The sequence below is a fragment of the Schistocerca nitens genome, chromosome 3, assembly GCF_023898315.1.
Source record: "Schistocerca nitens isolate TAMUIC-IGC-003100 chromosome 3, iqSchNite1.1, whole genome shotgun sequence".
Classification (NCBI taxonomy): domain Eukaryota; kingdom Metazoa; phylum Arthropoda; class Insecta; order Orthoptera; family Acrididae; genus Schistocerca; species Schistocerca nitens.
Genome location: NC_064616.1, coordinates 219,676,414 through 219,699,522, shown reverse-complemented (window position 1 = coordinate 219,699,522; position 23,109 = coordinate 219,676,414). Strand labels below are relative to the sequence as shown.

At 37.5% G+C, this 23,109-nt stretch overlaps 1 protein-coding gene across 4 annotated transcripts in view; it reads left to right on the top strand.

Moving 5' to 3' along the window:
- Window positions 1–18,627, top strand: part of LOC126248179 (adiponectin receptor protein) — a 72,412-nt gene extending 53,785 nt beyond the window's left edge. For all 4 annotated transcript variants that reach the window (XM_049948950.1, XM_049948951.1, XM_049948952.1 and 1 more), the window contains exons 3-7: window positions 2,064–2,334; window positions 4,059–4,239; window positions 4,537–4,724; window positions 4,894–5,087; window positions 13,907–18,627. In XM_049948950.1, the coding sequence (XP_049804907.1) occupies window positions 2,064–2,334; window positions 4,059–4,239; window positions 4,537–4,724; window positions 4,894–5,087; window positions 13,907–14,071 (999 nt within the window). In that variant the 3' untranslated portion in view covers window positions 14,072–18,627. The remainder of the gene's footprint in view (window positions 1–2,063; window positions 2,335–4,058; window positions 4,240–4,536; window positions 4,725–4,893; window positions 5,088–13,906) is intronic.
- The last annotated feature ends 4,482 nt before the right edge of the window (window positions 18,628–23,109 follow it).

Genomic DNA, 23,109 nt, shown 5'->3' with positions numbered 1-23,109 from the left:
AGAGGGGAGATAGCAGTGTTCAGTGTGTAATATACAAGGTGTGCAACTTTGCTTCTGCCATTTTTCCCCAATATTTGAGGCTTTAATGAAACAAGTTGGTTACACATGTAGTATTCAAAGTATTTTCCATCGCTGGCCATTACTTTCTCCCATCTTTCGGACAGTGTACGAATCCCGCGTCAAAAAATTATTCATCTTTTGAAGCGTTCCATGAATCGATCCAATTTGTGACTTCTTCATGAGATCAGAAGTGTTGGTCAGCCAGGCCATGTGCTATTGATCTAAACATGCGATAGAGGGAGCAATGTCTGGAGAATACGGCAGGTGGGGTAGGACTTTCCATTGTAACATTTCCAAGTACGTTTTGACCTCCTTTGCAATGGGTCGAGCGTTGCCGTGCTGCAAAATCACTTTATTGTGCGTCTTGCTGTATTGCAGCCGTTTGTCTTTTAATTCTCTGCTCAAACTCATTAATTGTGTTCAATAATGAGCACCTGTGGTTGTTTCACTTGGTTTTAACACCTCATAGTACACGACGCCGAGCTGGTCCCACCAAATGCAGAGCATGATCTTGGGGCCGTGAATATTCGATTTGGCCATCGACGTGGAAGCATGGCCGGGATATCCCAATGATTTTTTGCGTTTAGGGTTACCGTAATGAACACAATGAGATGCAGAAATCCATTCAGTTTTTTGCCTCTGAAGCAACTGTTCACAAACACACAAATGCTGTTCAATGTCTCTTGGTTTCAGCTCTCACAGGACCCAAGTTCCTTCTTTCTGAATCATGCCCATAGCCTTGAGACATTTTGAAATGGCTTGCTGTGTCACTCCCACTAATTGTGCCAATTCTTCTTGAGTTTGACGTGAGTCTTCACTCAGCAATGTCTCCAATTCTGCATCTTCGAAAACATTCTCTCTTCCATCACTATGCTGGTCTACGACGTTAAAATCACCGCTTTTGAAGCATTGAAACCACTCAAGACACATTCTTTCACTAATAGCGTCCTTATCATATGTAGTTCAGAGCATTCCACGAGGCTCAGCCGCTGTTTTCTTCATATTGAAACAAAACAGTACCACCTCCCACAAATGACGACAATGAGGCTCATAACTGACATTTTCAGTCAAGAACAACTTTATGATGCCGACACAAATAGACTAATGTTTGAATGAGGTTATGTTGATGGAGATCCAAGCTAACTGCCCGACATCTGCAATCTGTTTCTATCGACCACTACTTACCGTTGTCGCCACCTATCGGCAAATGGCGGAAGCAAGTTGTACACCTAGTATTATTTTTACTGCCAGTGGAAGTCCATATTTGCCTTCATTTACCCCTCGAGCGGGCGTGCCTCTGTGTAATGTGCATCAGTCACAGATAACATTGTCTTCTTCCATTTTGTTATTGTTTTAAAAGTGTGAGCCTGTACCTATTGCTTAATTATTGCTTCAGCTAATACAGTGATATGTCCAAATGAAGAGAAGTAATAGAAAATAAACATCGAGCTAGGGGGGAAAAAATATTCGATCTGTGCAAAAAACTGACCCAGATTCCGAGCTAGCAGCACAATTCCACAATGAGGCAGTTGTCTGAGATAATTAGGAATCAGCTGGGAGCTGATGCAACTGCGCTATTTAATGCATAGTTGTTCATTACAGTGGGGTAATACGTGCCAGTGGCAACAGAGTGATATAATGGAAGTTCATTTTATTATTGGTTAATCAATCAGTGATTTAGCTCATATAATGTATGTGTATTTCATCATTGTTTAATTAAACTAAGATTAAACTGTGATGTTGCTCATACGTGTTTAGCTTGCTAACATAAAGCCATCTATTCTTTACATGTGTACAAAGTATGCCGCACACCCTCTTGTATTGTAAAACACAGCATGCCTGTTTGGGGGTTAAATATATAAAATGTAAAGCACCAGATTAAAGGAATACAGCAGGCTGTAAATGACATCTGAAGTATTGTTAAGTGTCCTTTGAGAGACAGATGTTAGATGTATACCAATACCATGACACCAAATGAGAGTAATTCTTTTGATAACTTGCAGATGACTGAAGTTCTGAAAGCTGGTGTGCTTTCAGATGAAATTGATCTAGGAGCATTGACACACAATGCTGCAGAACAAGCAGAGGAATTTGTCCGAAAAGTATGGGAAGCATCATGGAAAGTATGCCACTTCAGAAATTTACCCCAATGGCTACAGGACAATGACTATTTACATGCTGGACATAGGCCACCCCTGCCAAGTTTTTATGCGTGCTTCAAGAGCATATTTCGCATTCATACAGAGACTGGAAACATCTGGACACATTTATTGGGCAAGTAAACATTATTTTTGTTTAAAAAGATGATCAACCTACTGAATGAGATTCTTTCATTTAACTTTTGTTCCTTGGTATTTTATTCATAGAATCTGCAATCTCATTTTAATGTATTGAACTTGGGGCAACAGAGACTTATGTATTGAGGGTAAAGTCATGGAGTGGGAATAGCTTGCAGGTTATAAATTCTGAGATGAGAGTACATTGATAAAAGGAATAGGTATGAAAAGGTTTTCCATGCTCCCCTGTATCACTTACCATGCTTTATTTTTTTGGTGCTTCTAGGTGGTACATAAGTCATGCTCAATTTGAAACCCATCAGAACATGCCTTTGCACCACGGAGTTTACGTGTGTGTGTGTGTGTGTGTGTGTGTGTGTGTGTGTGTGTGTGTGTGTGTGTGTTGTTCGGGGGGGGGGGGGGGGGGGGATAGTCCTTGAATGGTTGTTCTGAAAATGCTAGATGTGTTAGTCTTGTGGCATTCTACATTTAGGCCATTGTAAAATTAAAATTTCCTCTATATTCAGTTAACTTTGGATTTGTTTCTATTTCATTCAGTTGTGATCAGCCTTTCTATGGAATTAGAAGTTGATGTGTGCAATCTCTTGGAAAGGTAATTTACAACCAAAGGCAAGTTAATAACTAATGTGATATTGTGTATTCGAAATACGAGGGTCATTCAATCATTAAAGAGACAAATTGCTCTGGGGAAAAAGCTGTTAGTAGGGAAGTTTGGTACTGTTATGGCTTTAAGTTGACATCACTGGAATGAGCCCTGATCAGCTGATATATCAACAGTTTTGTTTATAACCTCAAAACTACATTTAGAGATGGCGAGTCCACTTGAAACGTCAACATTAGTTGAACAGCGTTCTGTTGTTTGTTTTTTACTTGCAGAAGGCAAGAAACCAGTGAATATATACTGTAGAATGTCTAAAGTATATGGTGAAGGTTGTATGAATCATGTAAATTTTTACAAGTCGGTAGAACAGTTCAAAAAATGGCTACACCTCAGTGACTGACGAACACACAGGGGAGGGGTTACGGGTGTCCTCGATAGTTCATATTTTTTTATCTAAAAAATCAACAAGATATTAGACCCAACCTAACAATTGTCGTTCCTTTCCTACTTGCTTTTTTGATAATATTAATAAAAACATATTCCCATGACAGAATTTGTTCATGCATTAAAATTATCAACTTCAGATTGATCTCAGGATGTAAGATGTCATTCAGCACTGTCTTGGAAAGTAGATCTCATCAATAATAAGATCAAAACTAGAAATAGTGGCTGCATACTTAATGGAAAGAGCATTTGTGGAATACGATCTCTCTCTTCCATTTTCTCAGGCTGGTGGACTAAAATCAGTACATTGTGTTTAAACAAAAACTATTGAGGAAAAATTTAAAACAAAAATTTAGTGCACAACTGATAAAAAGTTGTTCCAGTGAGTGTTGGATAACAATGGTAATCCCCTTAAAAATCTATTTTCACTAAACCTTCATTTGTATTTGTATTGGAGAGCTGACTAGGAAAGTCCATGGAGTTTGGACACATCCTTAATCCAATGGCGTTCCTTGATTGTGGTAGATAACTGTCGCATTGTATAAAATTTCTTTACACAGTGTCTTTATAGTGTAGCATTTGATTTAGAATTATAACTTTGTTTAATTTAAATGGAATTGAATAAACTCGTTTTTACACAGTATTTGTACTTTCAGGTTGTGTTGCATTTATTGGGGTAGCCACATACTTTCTTACGCGACCTTCAGAGGAAGTTCCGCTTCAAGAAAAACTTGTATTTGCTGCGTACTTTGCTGGTGCTATAGTCTGCCTTGGAATGTCATCTGCATTTCATACTGTGCACTGTCACTCAGAGTGTGTGGGGAAGCTATTTAGCAAGTACGTATATGCTGATAACCAGATACATACTTTAGTTTAACATTATCAGTTGACAGAATGCTGCTACTTGTCTGTGTTATTACAATAATTTAATACAAAAGTTCGAAAACACTGACTTTAATTAAGGAAAGAAACTATCCAACAGAACCTAGATTTTATAAGTATAATATTTTGTTCGTGGTGCACATTCCTAGAAACAAAACCATTGATTCCTTAAAAATATTAGGTAATTATGATACTCTTTGGTCATATAGAAATGAAAATATACTTTACTTAATTGTGCTTTTTATTTCCTAGGCTCGATTATTGTGGCATTGCAATGCTAATAATGGGATCATTTGTTCCCTGGTTGTATTACGGCTTCTACTGTGATTTCCAGCCCAAACTAATCTACTTGAGTGTAGTCATTGGGCTGGGTGTAACATCCGTTGTAGTATCCCTATGGGATAGATTTAGTGAACCTAAATACAGATCTTTACGTGCAGGTAAGTGTACTGCTGTCAAATTTGAAAGATGAATATTTTTTTAAAAACATCAGACTTTTGAAGAGACATCTTTTTCCTTCTTGATGTTAGGGTTCCTTTAGAATGAATTTGTAAGTGTGTGAACTTTTTAGATGATATGTAATTTATGGAAAGAACACCATTGTTACAGGTGTATTTATGGGCTTTGGATTGAGTGGAGTTGTTCCTGCTGTCCATTACGCTGTCTCTGAAGGATGGTTTAATGCAATTGCTCAAGCATCATTAGGGTGGTTGATACTTATGGGATGTTTATATATCTTGGGAGCTATGTTTTATGCTCTGAGGGTACCAGAAAGATTCTTTCCAGGAAAATGTGATATTTGGGTAAGCAAATCGTCATTTAATAAGTATTCAGTGACAGTTATTGACTAAATTGAAGTAAGTTAACTTTTTCCACACAAAGCTTGTGTTCCTGTTGATTTTTTAAATAAGTTGAGAAAATTCTGCTGGGTTGCATAATTGCACCATGCAATTATTTACTTTTCAGACTAGAGTTGTTTGAACATACAAATTTTTTTAATTACAGGAAAGTATATGATGTCAGTGAGATGCTTGGTATTGCTTATCTTTAATAATGTCTTCTATTCAGTTTGGTATTGCCCAAAGCACGTTCAAAATTATGTGCAGAGTTCAGTCAGTTCCTTGTTTCTATTTTCATTGCCACTATAGCCACAAATCCACTTTCACACCTATATGCCGCTATGAAAAGAATCACTATACCCAAGGTTTTTTTTTTTTATAATAATGGATACTTGTTACCACTATTTATCCTAAATTTGACTTGTTCTGTTTTAGAGAAATCTGTTACCAGTATGTCATCTTCATGTAGTTGAAGAAATCTTGCTTCGACTTGAACTTCACTATCTGAAAATTTTCTTTCATTTACTGAAAATGCTCTTAAAACTCAGGCATTTACTAGTCGATTCTGCACTTCAGGAAAATAGTTACTTATACAATTTATTACTGATAATTGCTGCTGTATTTCATGTGTCAAGGAGCAGTTTCACCATTAGTGTTAAGCATCACTATCAGTTCTGGTAACAGCAAAATGTCTTGACCTTCAGACCTGCACTGGTAAAGCTCCAGTCTGTGAAGGAAATTGGCAACTTCATTTTGTGCTGTCAGAATATTCACACGATTTCATTGCAAGCTGATGTTATGCTTGTTTATTTCTGCTGAGAAATCTGCTAGATGTGCCATTCTGAAAATACATAAATAAATATACTGCATAGAAAAATAAGTTTCTTGTCAAACATTCAAACAATCAGGTAGAAGTGTTCCCTGCAGAGCATCATAATCTATAATCAAGTGGCTGAACATTGCATTTGGATCAATTTCATTCACCCGTGTATCGAATCCAGAGTGAACACATAGTGTGGAAGGTGTTAAATCTGTACATTCACCTACCAAGTTTGGTGTGCACATTTCATTTTTCTCAACAAAATTCTTCACCGATTGGAAAACACTGTCACTGCGTGTGGTATTGTCTTAGTGATTCTGACAAGTATTCTACTTTCAGGTTGTTGTCTGTTGTGTATCAAGCATCTGGGAACAAGATACATCATCAGCCAATTCATCTAACTACAGTGCTGTGTGCAAAATATCCAAACTCTGGTCCTCGATACACCTTCTAATTGTGTTGTTAGAAATTGAAATCTTATTTCTTTTCCACATTCGTTTTCCTAGCTGACTGACAGCTAGTAAAAAAGATTTGATGAGAGCTACTTCTGGTGTATTATGTTTCTTGGTTTTAGAAATTCAAAGATCAATTTGGTATGAAGTTTAAAGACCAGCTACTGTATAGACTGGGAATAATTGCCAGATGAATCCATGTGTGAACATTTCAGTTCAGCTACTTGGGAGTTTGAAGAATTCAGTGCACTTTTTCAAACAAACTCTGCATGACTCTTTCAAAGTTGTTTTAAGTTGTTGGGTTTCATGCTCACTGTTCTTTGGACTTCACTGCACCAAACACTCTGGAGCTTTTCATTAGCTTTATCAACTACCATAGTAAAACCCCATTGCAGAATAGCATCTTTGCATGTTTTTGTTTGTTTTTTATTTTGCACGTGGCATAGCCCCTGAAAGAAGAAAAATCTGTCAAAAGTATTAGCACTTAAGAGCAGGAAACAAATGATGCATTTTAGAAACAAGAATATTGCAAAAATGTTACATTATTAGTCAATAATATAATGCACCTGATGTTTACTACTAATACACAATGACAATCATTGGTATACTTTGTATATATTGAACAGTTACGAACTAGTAAAGGAATCTCCAGTTCTCAGAAAGTGCAAAGTTATTGCCAGACTCTCTTTGCAAGATATTGCAGTTGTGCAATTTATGTCCATTATTTGTGGTTCAGATACAACAGAAGTTGAAACTCTTCGAGCAACATCAGATAAAAATTTTCAAGTTGTCCATTGTTGCCAGCAAGCAGTTTACTGAAAAATGATTTTTCCGTAAATACCACAGCAGATAATTTTCCTTGTATAATGTAGTCTTCATTTTATGTGCAAAACGTGACATCTGCTCATGTTAAATATCCAGAAGTGAAATAGTCTCCCACTTAAGATCTCCAGAGTGGTCAACTAGAAAGCAAGCACAATTTCAAAACGAGTTTGTACCTGGAATGTTAGATCACTGGTAAAAGTAGGAAAACTATAAAACCTTAAACAGACAGAGGACAAAAAATATGAACTAGGTAGAAACTGCTGGGAAAAGATGAGATGGACCTGGAGAACTGTAGTCAAATGAATGGAATGCATGGAGTAAGAGTGTTTGATAGGGAATTGTCTGTTGTGTGGAAAATGTAAACACTGCGAGTGACAATGCAATAGGTGTAAATCAGAAAGTGGTAGAAAAATATGTATTAATTATCCAGGTCTGTATGCAATCTTCAGAATGTGAAGATCAGCTCATAGAGGACACATACAGCATAATAAAGTAATGGGTGATAGTAGAGGGTACTGCAAAATTGTACTGGGTGATAGGAATGCCAGTGGAATTGCAGCAGTTTTTTCCACCGCTTGGCTGAGGTACGGCAACTGTTAACTTTACACTTGCTTTCTGCATTGCTCTCAAGGAAACCTGGTTCCCGGCAGTGCGGACACCTGTCTTCCGCAGCTATAAGGGATATTACAGGAACTGTAGCAACTATAATAGTGTCAGGCGGAGTTTGCATTTATGTCCTAAAGTCAGTCTGTAGTGGACTGTGCCCTTTAAACCCCTCTTGAAGCTGATTTATGGTTCAGCGGTGCCCTCAGTGTTGCGTGTACTCTTCCCAGTGCACCACTGTGGTGTTCGCCTAGCAACGGGAGCTTTTAGAACGAGTCTGGAGTCCTCCATTGCAGATCAGACATGCACAACTGCTCGCCAGTTACGTTGCAAACATCCGTAGTTGTCCTGAACATCCAAATTACTGTTTTTTTCCCACCTGTGGCAGTTCATCTGCCGCATCAGTGGCCCAGGTCAGGGCTAACGATTGCAGTTCACATGCAATCCCTTCTGTCTGAACTGGAGTCCTTCCCTTTACCACCTCCCATCCAGGTCCATTCGCCTGCACTTCCATGGTGTACACTTAGGCTGCAGATTCGTCTGGACCTTTCACATGACCCTAAGGACTTGGTTACTCCTGCTGCTCTCCGCTGTCATTTCCTCTCGATTCTTGACGTTTTCCAGGGCTCTGAAGTGATTTATACCGACGGCTCGATGGCTGATGGTCATGTTGGCTTCACCTACGTCCACAGAGGCCATTTTGAACAGCATTCCTTGCCCGATGGCTGCAGTGTATGTACTGTAGGGCTGGTGGCTATCTGTCATGCACTGCAGTATTTCCATTCATGTCCCGGGGAATCGTTTCTTCTGTGTACTGACTCCTTGAGCAGCCTACAAGTTATCGGCCAGTGCTACCCTTGCCATCCTTTGGTAGTGCCCATCCAAGAGTCCATCTATGCCCTGGACCGGTCTTGTCATTCAGTGGTGTTTATGTGGACCCCAGGACACATCGGCATCCCAGGCAACAAACTTGCTGACAGGCTACGCGGAAACTGCTTCTGGAGATAGGCATCTCTGAACCTGACCTGCATTCTGACTTACACCATAGGGTTTTTCGGCTTTGGGAGACATGGCATAACAGTACACGCAACAAACTGCGTGTCATTAAGGAGATTATGAATGTGTGGTCTTCGACGGGGGCCTCTCGCAGGGAATGAGTTGTCCTCTGCCAGCTCCGCATTGGCCACTCTTTGGTGAGCCACGGTTACCTCCTGCCATGAAGACCTGCCTGAGTGTCTGTGTGGCGCCCGGTTGGCAGTGGCCCATATTCTGGTGCACTGTCCCACTTTGACTGCCCAGCAATGAAATCTTGGGTTACCACAGTTGTTGCTTCTAATGAAGTTGCGATATTTATCATTTAAGACAATTTAATTTCGCAACAAAACTGTAACAGGTCTCTCCCCCCCCCCCCCCCACACACACACAGAAAATTTCATTTTACCCATCAGGACATAATCATAATCATCAGGATTGGAACCATTGGTCTAATGTTTCTTAACTGTATACAGGTTTAAGATGATTGAAATTGAGAGAAATACGTGCCATGCCACATTTGAATATTTGTTCCTGTCAGATTAAAAATATCTCATAGAACGCATTATAATGACTAAAACATACATACATCAGAAACACTTTAGATTTGAGTTTGCTTGTGTCCTTTATAGAATGATTTAAGAGCTTAATATTTTGAATAGACAGCTGTATACAGAAAATTATAAACTATTTTTTGTTATGTTGTCCTGTTCTTCACATGTACCTTTTTGTCGTTTTATTTGTGAGGTTATCTGTCAGCTGACTTCTCTGCTGTTCTTCACTAAAGTTTCAAAAAAGCCATTCTTACTACTATAAATTTGAGAATGATTATCTGCTTGGTGCTTAGTGTCCACTACAGTGGACAGCTGTTAATGGTTGCTTTGCTGGCATTTTCAGTCATTCCTATATTCCTATGCTGCAAATGCATTCCCAACTAGTGGTGTGCCCTACATGCATTTGCAGCCTCATGACTGACTGAAAACACCAGAGAAGTGACCATTAAAAGCTGTCCCCTGTAGTGAAATTCATGCACCACAGGGCTAACTGCTTTGTATTTGCATTGGTCTTCATTTTTATGCTGATTTTAAATATGGGACAGTGTCTTAAATGCTGTTCATAGCATTTTAATGTTCGCTGTCAATGCTGAATCAGTAATAAATCTTACGTCAGTACTTGTTGTCTAAACTGTGTAACAGAATTTGTAGATTTTGATCTGTAAAATACTAAAAGTACAGCTCTTACTGCAATCAGAATATTATTTATAAAATACAAAAGCAAGCAAGGGGGTATATTCTGTGGCTACACAGTTGCTGCTTGACTAAATACTGCCTTAGGATGATTGAAGTTTTCATTAAGTAGAGCATAATGGGACTCTGTAAATTGAATAGGATGACATAGTCAGATTTCTGAACTGTACATATTTCACTCCAGCAAGAAAAGTGGCAAATGTTGAAAAACAGCAATTTTTAGTTTGTCATTGAAAAATGTGTGTGAAGTGCTCCAACATGTGCAAAAAAATATGTTGTTGTTGTGGTCTTCAGTCCTGAGACTGGTTTGATGCAGCTCTCCATGCTACTCTATCCTGTGCAAGCTTCTTCATCTCCCAGTACCTACTGCAACCTACATCCTTCTGAATCTGCTTAATGTATTCATTTCTTGGTCTCCCTCTACGATTTTTACCCTCCACGCTGCCCTCCAATGCTAAATTTGTGATCCCTTGATGCCTCAAAACGTGTCCTACCAACCCTTCTTCTAGTCAAGTTGTGCCACAAACTTCTCTTCTCCCCAATCCTATTCAATACCTCCTCATTAGTTACGTGATCTACCCACCTTATCTTCAGCATTCTTCTGTAGCACCACGTTTAGAAAGCTTCTATTCTCTTCTTGTCCACACTAGTTATCGTCCATGTTTCACTTCCATACATGGCTACACTCCATACAAATACTTTCAGAAACGACTTCCTGACACTTAAATCTATACTCGATGTTAACAAATTTCTCTTCTTCAGAAACGATTTCCTTGCCATTGCCAGTCTACATTTTATATCCTCTCTACTTCGACCATCATCAGTTACTTTACTCCCTAAATAGCAAAACTCCTTTACTACTTTAAGTGTCTCATTTCCTAATCTAATTCCCTCAGCATCACCCGATTTAATTTGACTACATTCCATTATCCTCGTTTTGCTTTTGTTGATGTTCATCTTATATCCTCCTTTCAAGACACTGTCCATTCCGTTCAACTGCTCTTCCAAGTGTTTTGCTGTCTCTGACAGAATTACAATGTCATCGGCGAACCTCAAAGTTCTTACTTCTTCTCCATGAATTTTAATACCTACTCCGAATTTTTCTTTTGTTTCCTTTACTGCTTGCTCAATATACAGATTGAATAACATCGGGGAGAGGCTACAACCCTGTCTCACTCCTTTCCCAACCACTGTTTCCATTTCATGCCCCTCGACTCTTACAACTGCCATCTGGTTTCTGTACAAATTGTAAATAGCCTTTCGCTCCCTGTATTTTACCCCTGCCACCTTCAGAATTTGAAAGAGAGTATTCCAGTCAACATTGTCAAAAGCTTTCTCTAAGTCTACAAATGCTAGAAACGTAGGTTTGCCTTTTCTTAATCTTTCTTCTAAGATAAGTCGTAAGGTTAGTATTGCCTCACGTGTTCCAACATTTCTATGGAATCAAAACTGATCTTCCCCGAGGTCTGCTTCTACCAGTTTTTCCATTCGTCTGTAAAGAATTCGCGTTAGTATTTTGAAGCTGTGACGTATTAAACTGATAGTTCGGTAACTTTCACATCTGTCAACACCTGCTTTCTTTGGGATTGGAATTATTATATTCTTCTTGAAGTCTGAGGGTACTTCGCCTGTCTCGTACATCTTGCTCACCAGATGGTAGAGTTTTGTCAGGACTGGCTCTCCCAAGGCTGTCAGTAGTTCTAATGGAATGTTGTCTACTCCCGGGGCCTTGTTTCGACTCAGGTCTTTCAGTGCTCTGTCAAACTCTTCACATAGTATCTTATCTCCCATTTCGTCTTCATCTACATCCTCTTCCATTTCCATAATATTGTCCTCAAGTACTTCGCCCATGTATAAACCCTCTATATACTCCTTCCACCTTTCTGCCTTCCCTTCTTTGCTTAGAACTGGGTTGCCATCTGAGCTCTTGATATTCATAAAAGTGGTTCTCTTCTCTCCAAAGGTCTCTTTAATTTTCCTGTAGGCAGTATCTATCTTACCCCTAGTGAGACAAGCCTCTACATCCTTACATTTGTCCTCTAGCCATCCCTGCTTAGCCATTTTGCACTTCCTGTCGATTTCATTTTTGAGACGTTTGTATTCCTTTTTGCCTGCTTCATTTACTGCATTTTTATATTTTCTCCTTTCATCAATTAAATTCAATATTTCTTGTTACCCAAGGATTTCTATTAGCCCTCGTCTTTTTACCTACTTGATCGTCTGCTGCCATCACTACTTCATCCCTCAGAGCTACCCATTCTTCTTCTACTGTATTTCTTTCCCCCATTCCTGTCAATTGTTCTCTTATGCTCTCCCTGAAACTCTCTACAACCTCTCGTTCTTTCAGTTTATCCAGGTCCCATATCCTTAATTTCCCACCATTTTGCAGGTTCTTCAGTTTCCATCTGCAGATCATAACCAATAGATTGTGGTCAGAGTCCACATCTGCCCCTGGAAATGTCTTACAATTTAAAACCTGGTTCCTAAATCTCTGTCTTACCATTATATAATCTATCTGATACCTTTTAGTATCTCCAGGATTCTTCCAGGTATACAACCTTCTTTTATGATTCTTGAACCAAGTGTTAGCTATGATTAAGTTATGCTCTGTGCAAAATTCTACAAGGCGGCTTCCTCTTTCATTTCTTAGCCCCAATCCATATTCACCTACTATGTTTCCTTCTCTCCCTTTTCCTATTGACTAATTCCAGTCACCCATGACTATTAAATTTTCGTCTCCCTTCACAATCTGAATAATTTCTTTTATTTCATCATACATTTCTTCAATTTCTTCGTCATCTGCAGAGCTAGTTGGCATATAAATTTGTAATACTGTAGTAGGTGTGGGCTTCCTGTCTATCTTGGCCACAATAATGCGTTCACTATGCTGCTGGCAGTAGCTTACCTATTTTTTTATTCATTATTAAACCTACTCCTGCATTACCCCTATTTGATTTTGTATTTATAACCCTGTAATCACCTGACCGAAAGTCTTGTTCCTCCTGCCACCGAACTTCACTAATTCCCACTATATCTAACTTTAACCTATCCATTTCCCTTTTTAAATTTTCTAACCTACCTGCCCGATTAAGGGATCTGACATTCCACGCTCCGATCCGTAGAACACCAGTTTTCTTTCTCCTGATAATGACGTCCTCTTGGGTAGTTCCCGCCCGGAGATCCGAATGGGGGACTATTTTACCTCCTGAATATTTTACCCAAGAGGACGCCATCATCATTTATATAATGGAGTGTATTGCCAACAATACTTACTTGAAATTTAAAGGAAGCTTGTACTATATCAGTATAAGTTTTATAAGATAGTCTTTAAGTTATTTTTCAAAGCACTGTATTTTTGAGTTCTCTCTGTTATTGCCAGTGTGTGATGTTAGCATTAGATATAAATTTCAGCAGTGAAATTCAGTTGGAAGATTTTTACGACATGCTTGACAAAATTTGAAATTTCAGCTACAATCTTTGGTGTAAAAATGTGCATCTAAGACTGAGAGCTTCAGAGCTTGAGTTTCTCTGTGCCATCTCCATTATACAAAAATGCAACTTTAAAACTGCTGTTATTAAAAATTGTTTTCAGATCAAACAACTACATGCTATAGTTTCCTTGATAATTAAATATTGATGTTTCTTCATTTATGCAAAAAGTTTAATTTTTCTGATTAAAAATAACTGAGTGTGTAATAGACAGATTTTAGTTGTATTATAAACTTGCAATATGGGGGTAATATAATCTTGTGAACTAATCCTTGTTTCTTAGAATAGGTAGTAAGTCAGATATTTGTCTTTCAGTTTCAGTCTCATCAGATCTTCCACGTATTGGTCATAGCTGCAGCATTTGTCCACTACCATGGTATAACAGAAATGGCTATGTATAGGCTAAATGTTGGAGAATGTCAAACTCGGGACACGCCAATTGATTCTGAAATTCATAGTATCAACAGGCAGTCATTGTAATTGTTGGATGTGTGAGACTGTAAAAATATGTGACTGTGGACAATTGACATGATGGTCAGTACTCTACATGTGAGATTGGTTAGTGAAAATGATTCAGCAACTAAGTTGCTGAAGATCGTGTTATAAAGAGAAAGATGGTGCTGCAGTCATGGGAAAGTACTTCAAGCATAACAGCAAAAAGAGTTGTCATCGTAGTAAGCTGGGTGACCAGTAGTGGTCACTGTTTGGGATTAAGACTTTTCACCTTCCAATATGTTTGTGTAATAAGTCACTTGTGATGAATATGACCATACCTAGTGAAACACAATGTCTCTTTTGGTAAGTTATCGAGGCTGTTATGCAACACTTAGCATTGCACATGTCTGTGTAGCATTTTAAATTATCACACCTTTCCCTGTTTGTTTGCGCACAAGCTTACTTTTGCTGAGTCAAAGAATTATCATGTCAAATATCACATTGTTTGAAGCTTTGTTGTAGGCTAATATATATTACCCTGCAAGATCTTTGTGCGTGTCTTTTAAATCTATATGTTTTGCTTTGGTGTCTAAAGAAATGTCATTTAGCCCTATAACTTAAGATTGATTTACTTTATTTTAGTATACAGAACCATTGGAATTGTAAACAGATCAGGAGGTATACCCAGTAGATGTTAAAAATTGTCATGTATATGTTCTTAGTATAAACTCTTACTACTTTACTTTTACATGTTTGCCATCACCATTGTAGTTGTAGTGGTAAAGTGGTATTACATTCACTACATAAAACTTCACAAAAATATAACTTTGTTTGAAACATCAACATAAAGACTGAGAGATCACATAATATATGTGCTCAGTGTGTGAAAATGTAACAAAGTAATATATATGCACACACAACATATCTAGAAGAGTGTATGATCTCTGAGAGAAATACCAGCAGTGTAATAGGAAATAACTCTGCAAAAATAAGTGGCACATTTGTCAAACATATATATGTGGCTGGTTTCCTTCACCATAATTGTCCATTCTGAGCAAGTGCGGTGTGTCTAATAAACTTGTCATCAATGGGGTATTAAACTCTAACCTTATTTTTTGTATGAAGTAACTGTAAAAAAAATATGAATACACTTCTTGTGTATGTAAGTAAAACTGTCTTCAACTCAAACATTGCTTTCAGCACTGCTGTGCTTTCCTAGAATTAGTCCCATTGGAGGTGGTTTGTCTTTGTCTTCCTCCAATCTTTGAACTTAGTGACCCTGCCATTTATAAGGTGACCTACATTTCCACGTGGACTCCAGACCACAGTGCAGTTTGCCGCTTTTCACATTAATAAATCTTTGCAGAGGTGCAAGAAGTGACAGGAAAAATGCAGGAACAACTGGGGATTGAACCCAGCACCTTTAGATATTTAATACGGGATTTACTGGGCCAATGAGACTTATACCCTTCTTGTAAAAGACCGCAAAGATCAGGAGAAAGAACTACTTAGTCACTTATTTATTGAAATAAAGTACTGTTGGACTATTATCTTAAGGTACTTTACATGAGTATCTATGGCTATACTCGGCATATCACTGAAGTACATGACAGCGTGGGCAGTCAGACTGATCTGCAGTGTCAGTTTGTAAATTTCTTGTATGCCATTGTTGAAGTGTCTTGTAATTCTGTATCTGCTGTCAAGTTTGTGTTTGTGTTTGGGTTGGGGGGGGGGGAGAGGTTGACAAACTGCTACCTTAACTCACTGAACTCTAAAGAGAGGGAGAGGAGGCAGTGTGGCACATGTGCCATGGTAGAAAATACGAAAACCACTGCTAAATAAAGCACAGTAAGCTAATAGGGTGTGAAAGTTGTAATGCACAGACAAACATAAAGTGTAGGTGAAAATTATTTGGGTTAGGCCATTCAAACCAGATGACGAAATAACACAAACTGGCATGTGTATTGGCAAATCTTGGAACTAGGCTGTTTTCCTCGCAAGCTAATTGTAGGGCTGTAAGATGATCATTTATGGTATTAAAAACTGCATATTAATTTGACTTGTTTGTGAAATCTATTGTCGAATATTTGGATGAACAGAGCTAAATAAGGTATTTTTGTTATTTTAATGGAATATAGAGCTTGATGGTCTGACTTTTAATTAGTGAAAAATTTTAAAGAAAATCTTGAGTTCTGTGCGTTCTTCTAATCAAACCAGTTTCTAGTGTTCACTTTGATGATTTAGATTCTAAATTTAGCTCGAATAAATATTCCAATTATACTGCTTGATAACAGTAAATTAAACTTTTTATCTGCTTCAGAGTGGAGAATGTTTCTTAACTTATTCAGAATTCAAACACACAAACTAAAACCACTCATAAAACAAAAGCCCATAAATTCGTTCTTGTTATTCTTAAAACTTCTTTGTTAGGACAATGGCCTGAGTTTAGGGACACTCAGATACGATGTGAATGTGTAATTAATGCTATTGGTCCTGAGAAGACAATAGGGTAAATGATTCTGAACTCACAATAAACAAAAGAATCAACTCGCACAGTTTGTAATCAAACCACTCCATGTGGCAAGCTACATCCCCAGGCCTCAAATTGCAGTCTGTTGTTGTGAACAGGTCTTTCAGAGTAATATGATTAGAGTTTGCCTTAAATGCATTCCTAATATTAATGAGTGCAATACAGTGCACTGAAGATGGAAACACATCTGTACATAGTTCAAACACTTTGTTTGTACTTAAACTGTGAATTCATAGCCCAGAGAACCTCTTATTGACTTTTATACTGATTTTTGTATATAATTGTGTGTTTCAGGAGGGGGGGGGCATGTTTTACAGTATAAATGATTGTAAAGGAAATAACTAAATTTTTTGACAACACAATTTCAAGAAAAGCTGATATCTTAGCGTGCCCCTGGTGTTATGTTTAATTGTCGTGGTTTCTCTGCAGTAGTGTGGCATTGAAACCTTTGTAATTTTAACGTTAGTACAATTAAAAAGTGAAACATGTATTCTGGTTTCATCACTATGTTGCCCTCCACAATTTGAGTTCGCTTTTGCACATTCTGTTTCACTAGTTGTGTTTTCTGTGCTGTAACTGTTGGTAATGACCCAGCTAGAATGGACAAATTAAATTGTTTGCAGTACTACAATATTTCATATGAGCAATGACTGTGTTGCATGACTCAAATTGCCATCACAGCAAACACAACCAGTGAAACAGAAGTTCATGTTCTTGTTGTAGCCTGTGATAGTTTGGGTTTTGAATAAGGAATGCTCCATTTTTTGGTACATCCTCTGCAGCTGAGTCATTACCAACAGTTACAGCACAGAAAATACAGCCAGCGAAACAGTGTGCATAAGTGAACTCGAATGGTGGAGAAATGCGTAGTAACCCAACTTAAGTGGTTGTCTACTGAAAAGCATCCACGTGAATACCAATTTCTTGAAATGTGTATGGTATCTCAAAAGAACATTTGGCATAAAATTATTCTTTCCTCAGAATGTGCCTAGACATTAACAGTATTTACACTTACAATAAAATAAACAGTTCTCAGACAGAGAACAAGAAATTAGTAAAAATCTTGATGTACTGCTAGATTTTTGCCACAACTCATTGCATTGAGAACAAACCTGTAAAAATTTCATGTATAACTGTATAGTGTATTATATAGCAACTCCCTTTATTATTCTGTCTTATATATTATTCTGATGTAAAATTCTGTACATGTGTGTATATTGGTTATCAAAGAGGTGTTGAATATTTATATTAAATTCTGTAATGTGCAGTGATATTTATTTAAAGTTATAGTGACACTGTTCCAACAGTGAAACTGAAAAATATTGATTGTAAAGTACTTAAAAGTGCTGTAATTTTTGTGCTGTGATGTTTCATGAGATGCTTCTCATGTCATAGTAATGGATATTGATTGAAAAGACAAATGTGCCACAAGACAGACTGGACTACATTAAAATTTATCTTGCAGTTGCCAGATTTTGCCAATTCTAACACAACAGTTCAATCTCACTTATCACTGTGAATTTAAAACCTAATATTGTGCAGTTGTGTTGAGTCAGATGCATAAAATTGAAATTTGTGATAATTAAATGCAAGATCTAAGAGTAATTTTTTTACATAGCAGTATCCTGAAAGTGGAACTTGATCTCCAGCATTACTGATGATTAGTGCTGTATCTTGAGGTGTAATTCAGAGAGACTTATTTTTTCAGATTTTTATGTATGGAAATACTTATTTTTTTAATACTTCCCAAAAGTATTTGATTTTAAATCAATTTAGAAGTTGTTTAGCACACTGGTTTTTTAGTTAAGTGGTGAAGTATATACATACTTGTAAATTGTAGAGTAAATGTTCTGTTATGTCAGTAAAGCTGCAACTTTTTGTTTAAAATATTTGTAATTGTAAATGTCTTCTTTAATGTAATGTTGAGAAAGAATTGTTTGATTGTTGGAAGTAGTACATGTTGAAATATAATTCGACAGTTATATTATTCTTGTTTAATGTTTGGGCTGTGCTCTAGCATATTGAAGTGATAGTAATTTACTATATTGGAAATAAAGATTTTTAAATATTTTTTATTTAGAGTAATTGTTTACTCCTTGAATTACACCCTATAAGTGTCCTGTGGTACCTGAACTAGCACAGGTAATTTTTGAATGAATGAAATCCCATACTTCTTGACAGTGTAGGGGATCAGTGTGGGAGACCCACACTGCTGTACTACCATAATTTTTAAATGCTTTTGAAATATGCGTGTGAATTATAGTAAATTTAAGATGAAATACGTAAGAATTTGGAACAGCACTCACTACCACAGATTTTATATCCTAAAATGTTTTCACACATTTGGATTATCAGTTGGTTATGTTAGTTCTTTTTTTTTTTGGGGGGGGGGGGGAGGGAGAGGGAGAGAAGATTGTCAGGCTACTAAAGTTGCTGTCGCTGCAAAAGTGTTGTGACAACCTTGTTTGTAGTCACTCTCTGCTGTGTAAGATAATCATTATCTGCATGAAGAAATAAGTCTAAACTTTCCTCCATTGTTCCCATTGCCAGTTAATATACTGTAACTAACCTTTCAGTAAAGAAAATGTGAAGTTCTGTCTGCTTGTTACAAATGTCATGTGCATTATTGCAACTATGCCACAGATTTGTTGCCAAGTCAAAGAAATTAGTCTTTAAAAACAGAACAGAAAAATTCAAACACAGTACATATGAAAGAACAATCTTTCTCTAAGAATATAAGAACTCCCATTATTACAACATGTTTATCAGTCATGTGTAACTCCCAAGTAGTTCAAACAATCAAATCGATAGAACAAGTGTGTGTGTGTGTGTGTGTGTGTGTGTGTGTGTGTGTGTGTGTACCTTGGATCTCCATTGGTGGAATTAGGCCTATTACTTTTATTCTATAGGCATACAGCACCATTTTACTACTGTCTGAAATAATTTAGAATAGGTTGCACCTTTTGTAAATCATCATCTGGTTTCGAGTGTCCTGGGTATTTATTATACAGATAGTGCAAACTAAAAAATAACATGTTAATTACATGAAGCAGATGGTATTCTGTTCACATAAATACTACAAATAACATCCAGTATATGTGTGTACACACACACAATTTGAGGTTTGCTGGTGTGCAGTGTGCATTTGTATTCAGAAATTCTGTGGAAATGTGTAACAAACCTCTCATCAATCTTTTCATTTTCCAGTCATGAAATACCAGTAAATATTCCTAACTTTTTGGGTACACTTCTCTAGGAGTATGCCACCAATTTTACCTTGGCATACCACTGCAGTGAGTTTTCAGATTAGAGTTTAACACAAAGCTCTTTTAATAACTATCAATGTCAATATGAAGGCCAACACGCAGCCTCTGTTGCAACAAATGCAAAGCATTTTTCCTCATGTCATTAAGAATTTATTTATAAAAACCACCCATCCAGAATGTGCAGCATGTACATTTACCTGTAACATTTTGCATTTTGTATATATTGTGTAAATAACAAGCTCCCCCATCAAAGAATTGTTCATTCATTCAGATACGCATCTTGATACACTTGAAATAAATTGGTATAGATCATACTTTGTGTAATTCATCATCTGATTTTGAATGTGCTGAGTGTGGAATTTTAACAAAATGTAATGGGTATAAAATAATGGTATATCTGCCTGTGTTCATACCCATTGCTATGCCTCTCTTTCCAAACAGCAGATCTCTGAGTAATCTTAAAATTTGTCCAATTACAAGTCACATACTTCCAATTCTTTAATGTCACAAAACATATTTGAAAGTTGCACTGACACATCATCAATCATCATTGTTATGCCAGATTTCTGCATTTTCAAAATTTTAGTTTTGCTCGTCTGTTTCCCTACATCTGACCTCATAATCACTATCTTGTGATGCATTTAGCAGTTGATCATCAGTAAATTTTTCATTGTTCCTCCCTTAACATTATTGTGCCAAATGTTGTTTAGCCACCATCAGATACATCAGACAACTAAGGACAAGAAAACAAAACTGTAGGCAGGAGAATGTTCTCTAACACTGTCAGTTGCTTGCATAAACACATGTGTGCAGCTAGGAGGTAGTTATAGGAGAATATGGGCTCAATAGTAGGAATGAGAGAGGAGAAAGACTTCTTGAGGTCTGCAAGAAACTTCAGCTGGAATTAGCAAATACAGAAGTGCTAGAAAGAAGGTACACTTGGATACATGGAATGATACCAGTTGGTTAACATCATGGTGAGACAGAGATTCTGAAATCAGACACTGGATTCTGTCATACCAATGATCACAGTTATACTGAATGGGCTGAACTTGGTCACTAGTAATCAATGGGTAATGAAGTTGTCTACTGAAGTATTGAGGAATGATGTGTGTTTGAAGTTGTCTGAGGCTGTATGCATTGTTATAATGAATAGCTCAGCTGTACTGTAGGTTTGATGGTATCGTTGGGTCAATTAAAAAAAAAAAAATTTGTATTGCAAGAACGAGAGGTACCTTGCCCAATAATACATTCTGAGCAGTGAATGAAGTTTTCGTCTATCATGACTACATTGGTAACAAACCTGACTATATAATGAAACAATTGTCATTTCTCCTTTTCTACAGGAGAATAATCTTTATTTACTTTTGTTAAGTGATTCTGTCCACATTCCATGGGTTTCACATGCTGCCAGGATATCCTCATTACAATCATTGGTATTTATTTCAGTACTTAATTATTAGTTTATCCTCTTTTAAACTTTATCTATTTGTTAATCTATTACTGAGGACAAGACCTACTGGGAGAAACAAAGGGGATTGGGCCAGCATTGCTTAATGATGTACAGTGCTCACTTTATTAATTCTACAAATAGGAATATCCCCCTTCTAAATGGAGAACATGGCATATACAATGTAATCAGTTTGAGAAGGTCATCTGTAAGCATGTTTTGCTCACAAAAGTGATTTGTTGTGATCCATATTGACACATTTAGTGCAATTCCTTATCCATTAAGAAAGTTTCCTTCATATGGTTGACGATATATTCACAACAATAGGTCTCATGTTATAAATTTCGCAGTTGTGCTTTTGATTAAAGTAGCTGCAAAAAGTATGTGGAGATCAATAATACACAGATCAATGGAAGAAAAGTATCCTATTGCGTTATTAAAGTTTGTCATCTTTATATTGTGGTGGCCTGTGAGAACCTTTCAATACCTCAACTGTTGGGGCAAAAAGAATTGGAGGAAATAGTATTTATATTGTACAAGACCAACAGCTTGCACATGGATAGTCACAGTGATGGGTAAAGAATGAAATGTATCACTACCATTTCAATTTTAGCTCTGTCTTTCATTTCATTTATTCATTCAGTCAGTTTACATTGTATAAATGTTGTCCAATATATGTACAGATGAAGTCCAATAAATAAGTTTCCCTATTCTATATAAAAAAAAAACATTACACACAATTTATCATACTGAAATGATTTTATTGGCATTGTACAATGCTGCTGTTACTTTTCTACAGAGTCAGGCTTTTTCAAACATTTTTGGTAACATGACAATTTTTTCCTAACTAGTGCTGTACCAGGTCAAGTCCTGTGCTTGTAACCAGTTGTTCACTGTTGATGGGACTTCATCATCAGCTGAAGTGCTTGAGTTGTGTGAACACATGTGAAATCGCTTGGGGGCAAGATCTGGTGAATATTGAGGATGCAGGAACACTTCCCAGTTGAATCTTCTGATCTCAACTTGGGTCATTTGAGCTAGATGAGGCTACGCATTGTCATGAAGGAAGGCAACTTAGCCTGACAAAAGTCCAGGACATTTTGTTTTGATTACATCTTACAGATTCCTCTGCATTCATTGTTATTGCCATAACTTTTCCTGCCAAATGTGTGACCTTTGCCCATTTTGGGACACTTTTGCCACATTTCTTCCACATCACACCCGGACGTTTTGTCTCAGAAGTCAAACCATGGATCAACGTCTTATCCCCAGTAACAAAACATTTAAAGAGCAACTCTCCCACCCTCCAACGCTTTTCCAGAAACATTCAGGCCAAACCTGTCCATTGCTGCTTGTGGATATCATTCAGCAATGTCACACCCATCTTGTACAGACTTTTCAGTAGTGGAGATGGTCTGTCAGTATCTGTGCAATAAATGAGCACATACAATTGTAGGTGGTGGTGGTGGTTAGTGTTTAACGTCCCGTCGACAACGAGGTCATTAGAGACTGAGCGCAAGCTCGGGTTAGGAAAGGAATGGGAAGGAAATCGGCCGTGCCCTTTCAAAGAAACCATCCCGGCATTTGCCTGAAACGATTTAGGGAAATCACAGAAAACCTAAATCAGGATGGCTGGAGACGGGATTGAACCGTCGTCCTCCCGAATGCGAGTCCAGTGTGCTAACCACTGCGCCACCTCGCTCGGTATACAATTGTAGGCCCCAGAGGTAATGCGACAATCTTCCTCCATAATACTGTGATCGCTATAATGGCATCATTACATGTCACTGTAGAGGGCATCCCTATGTGCTGTTCATTGTGCACATCTTTACACACT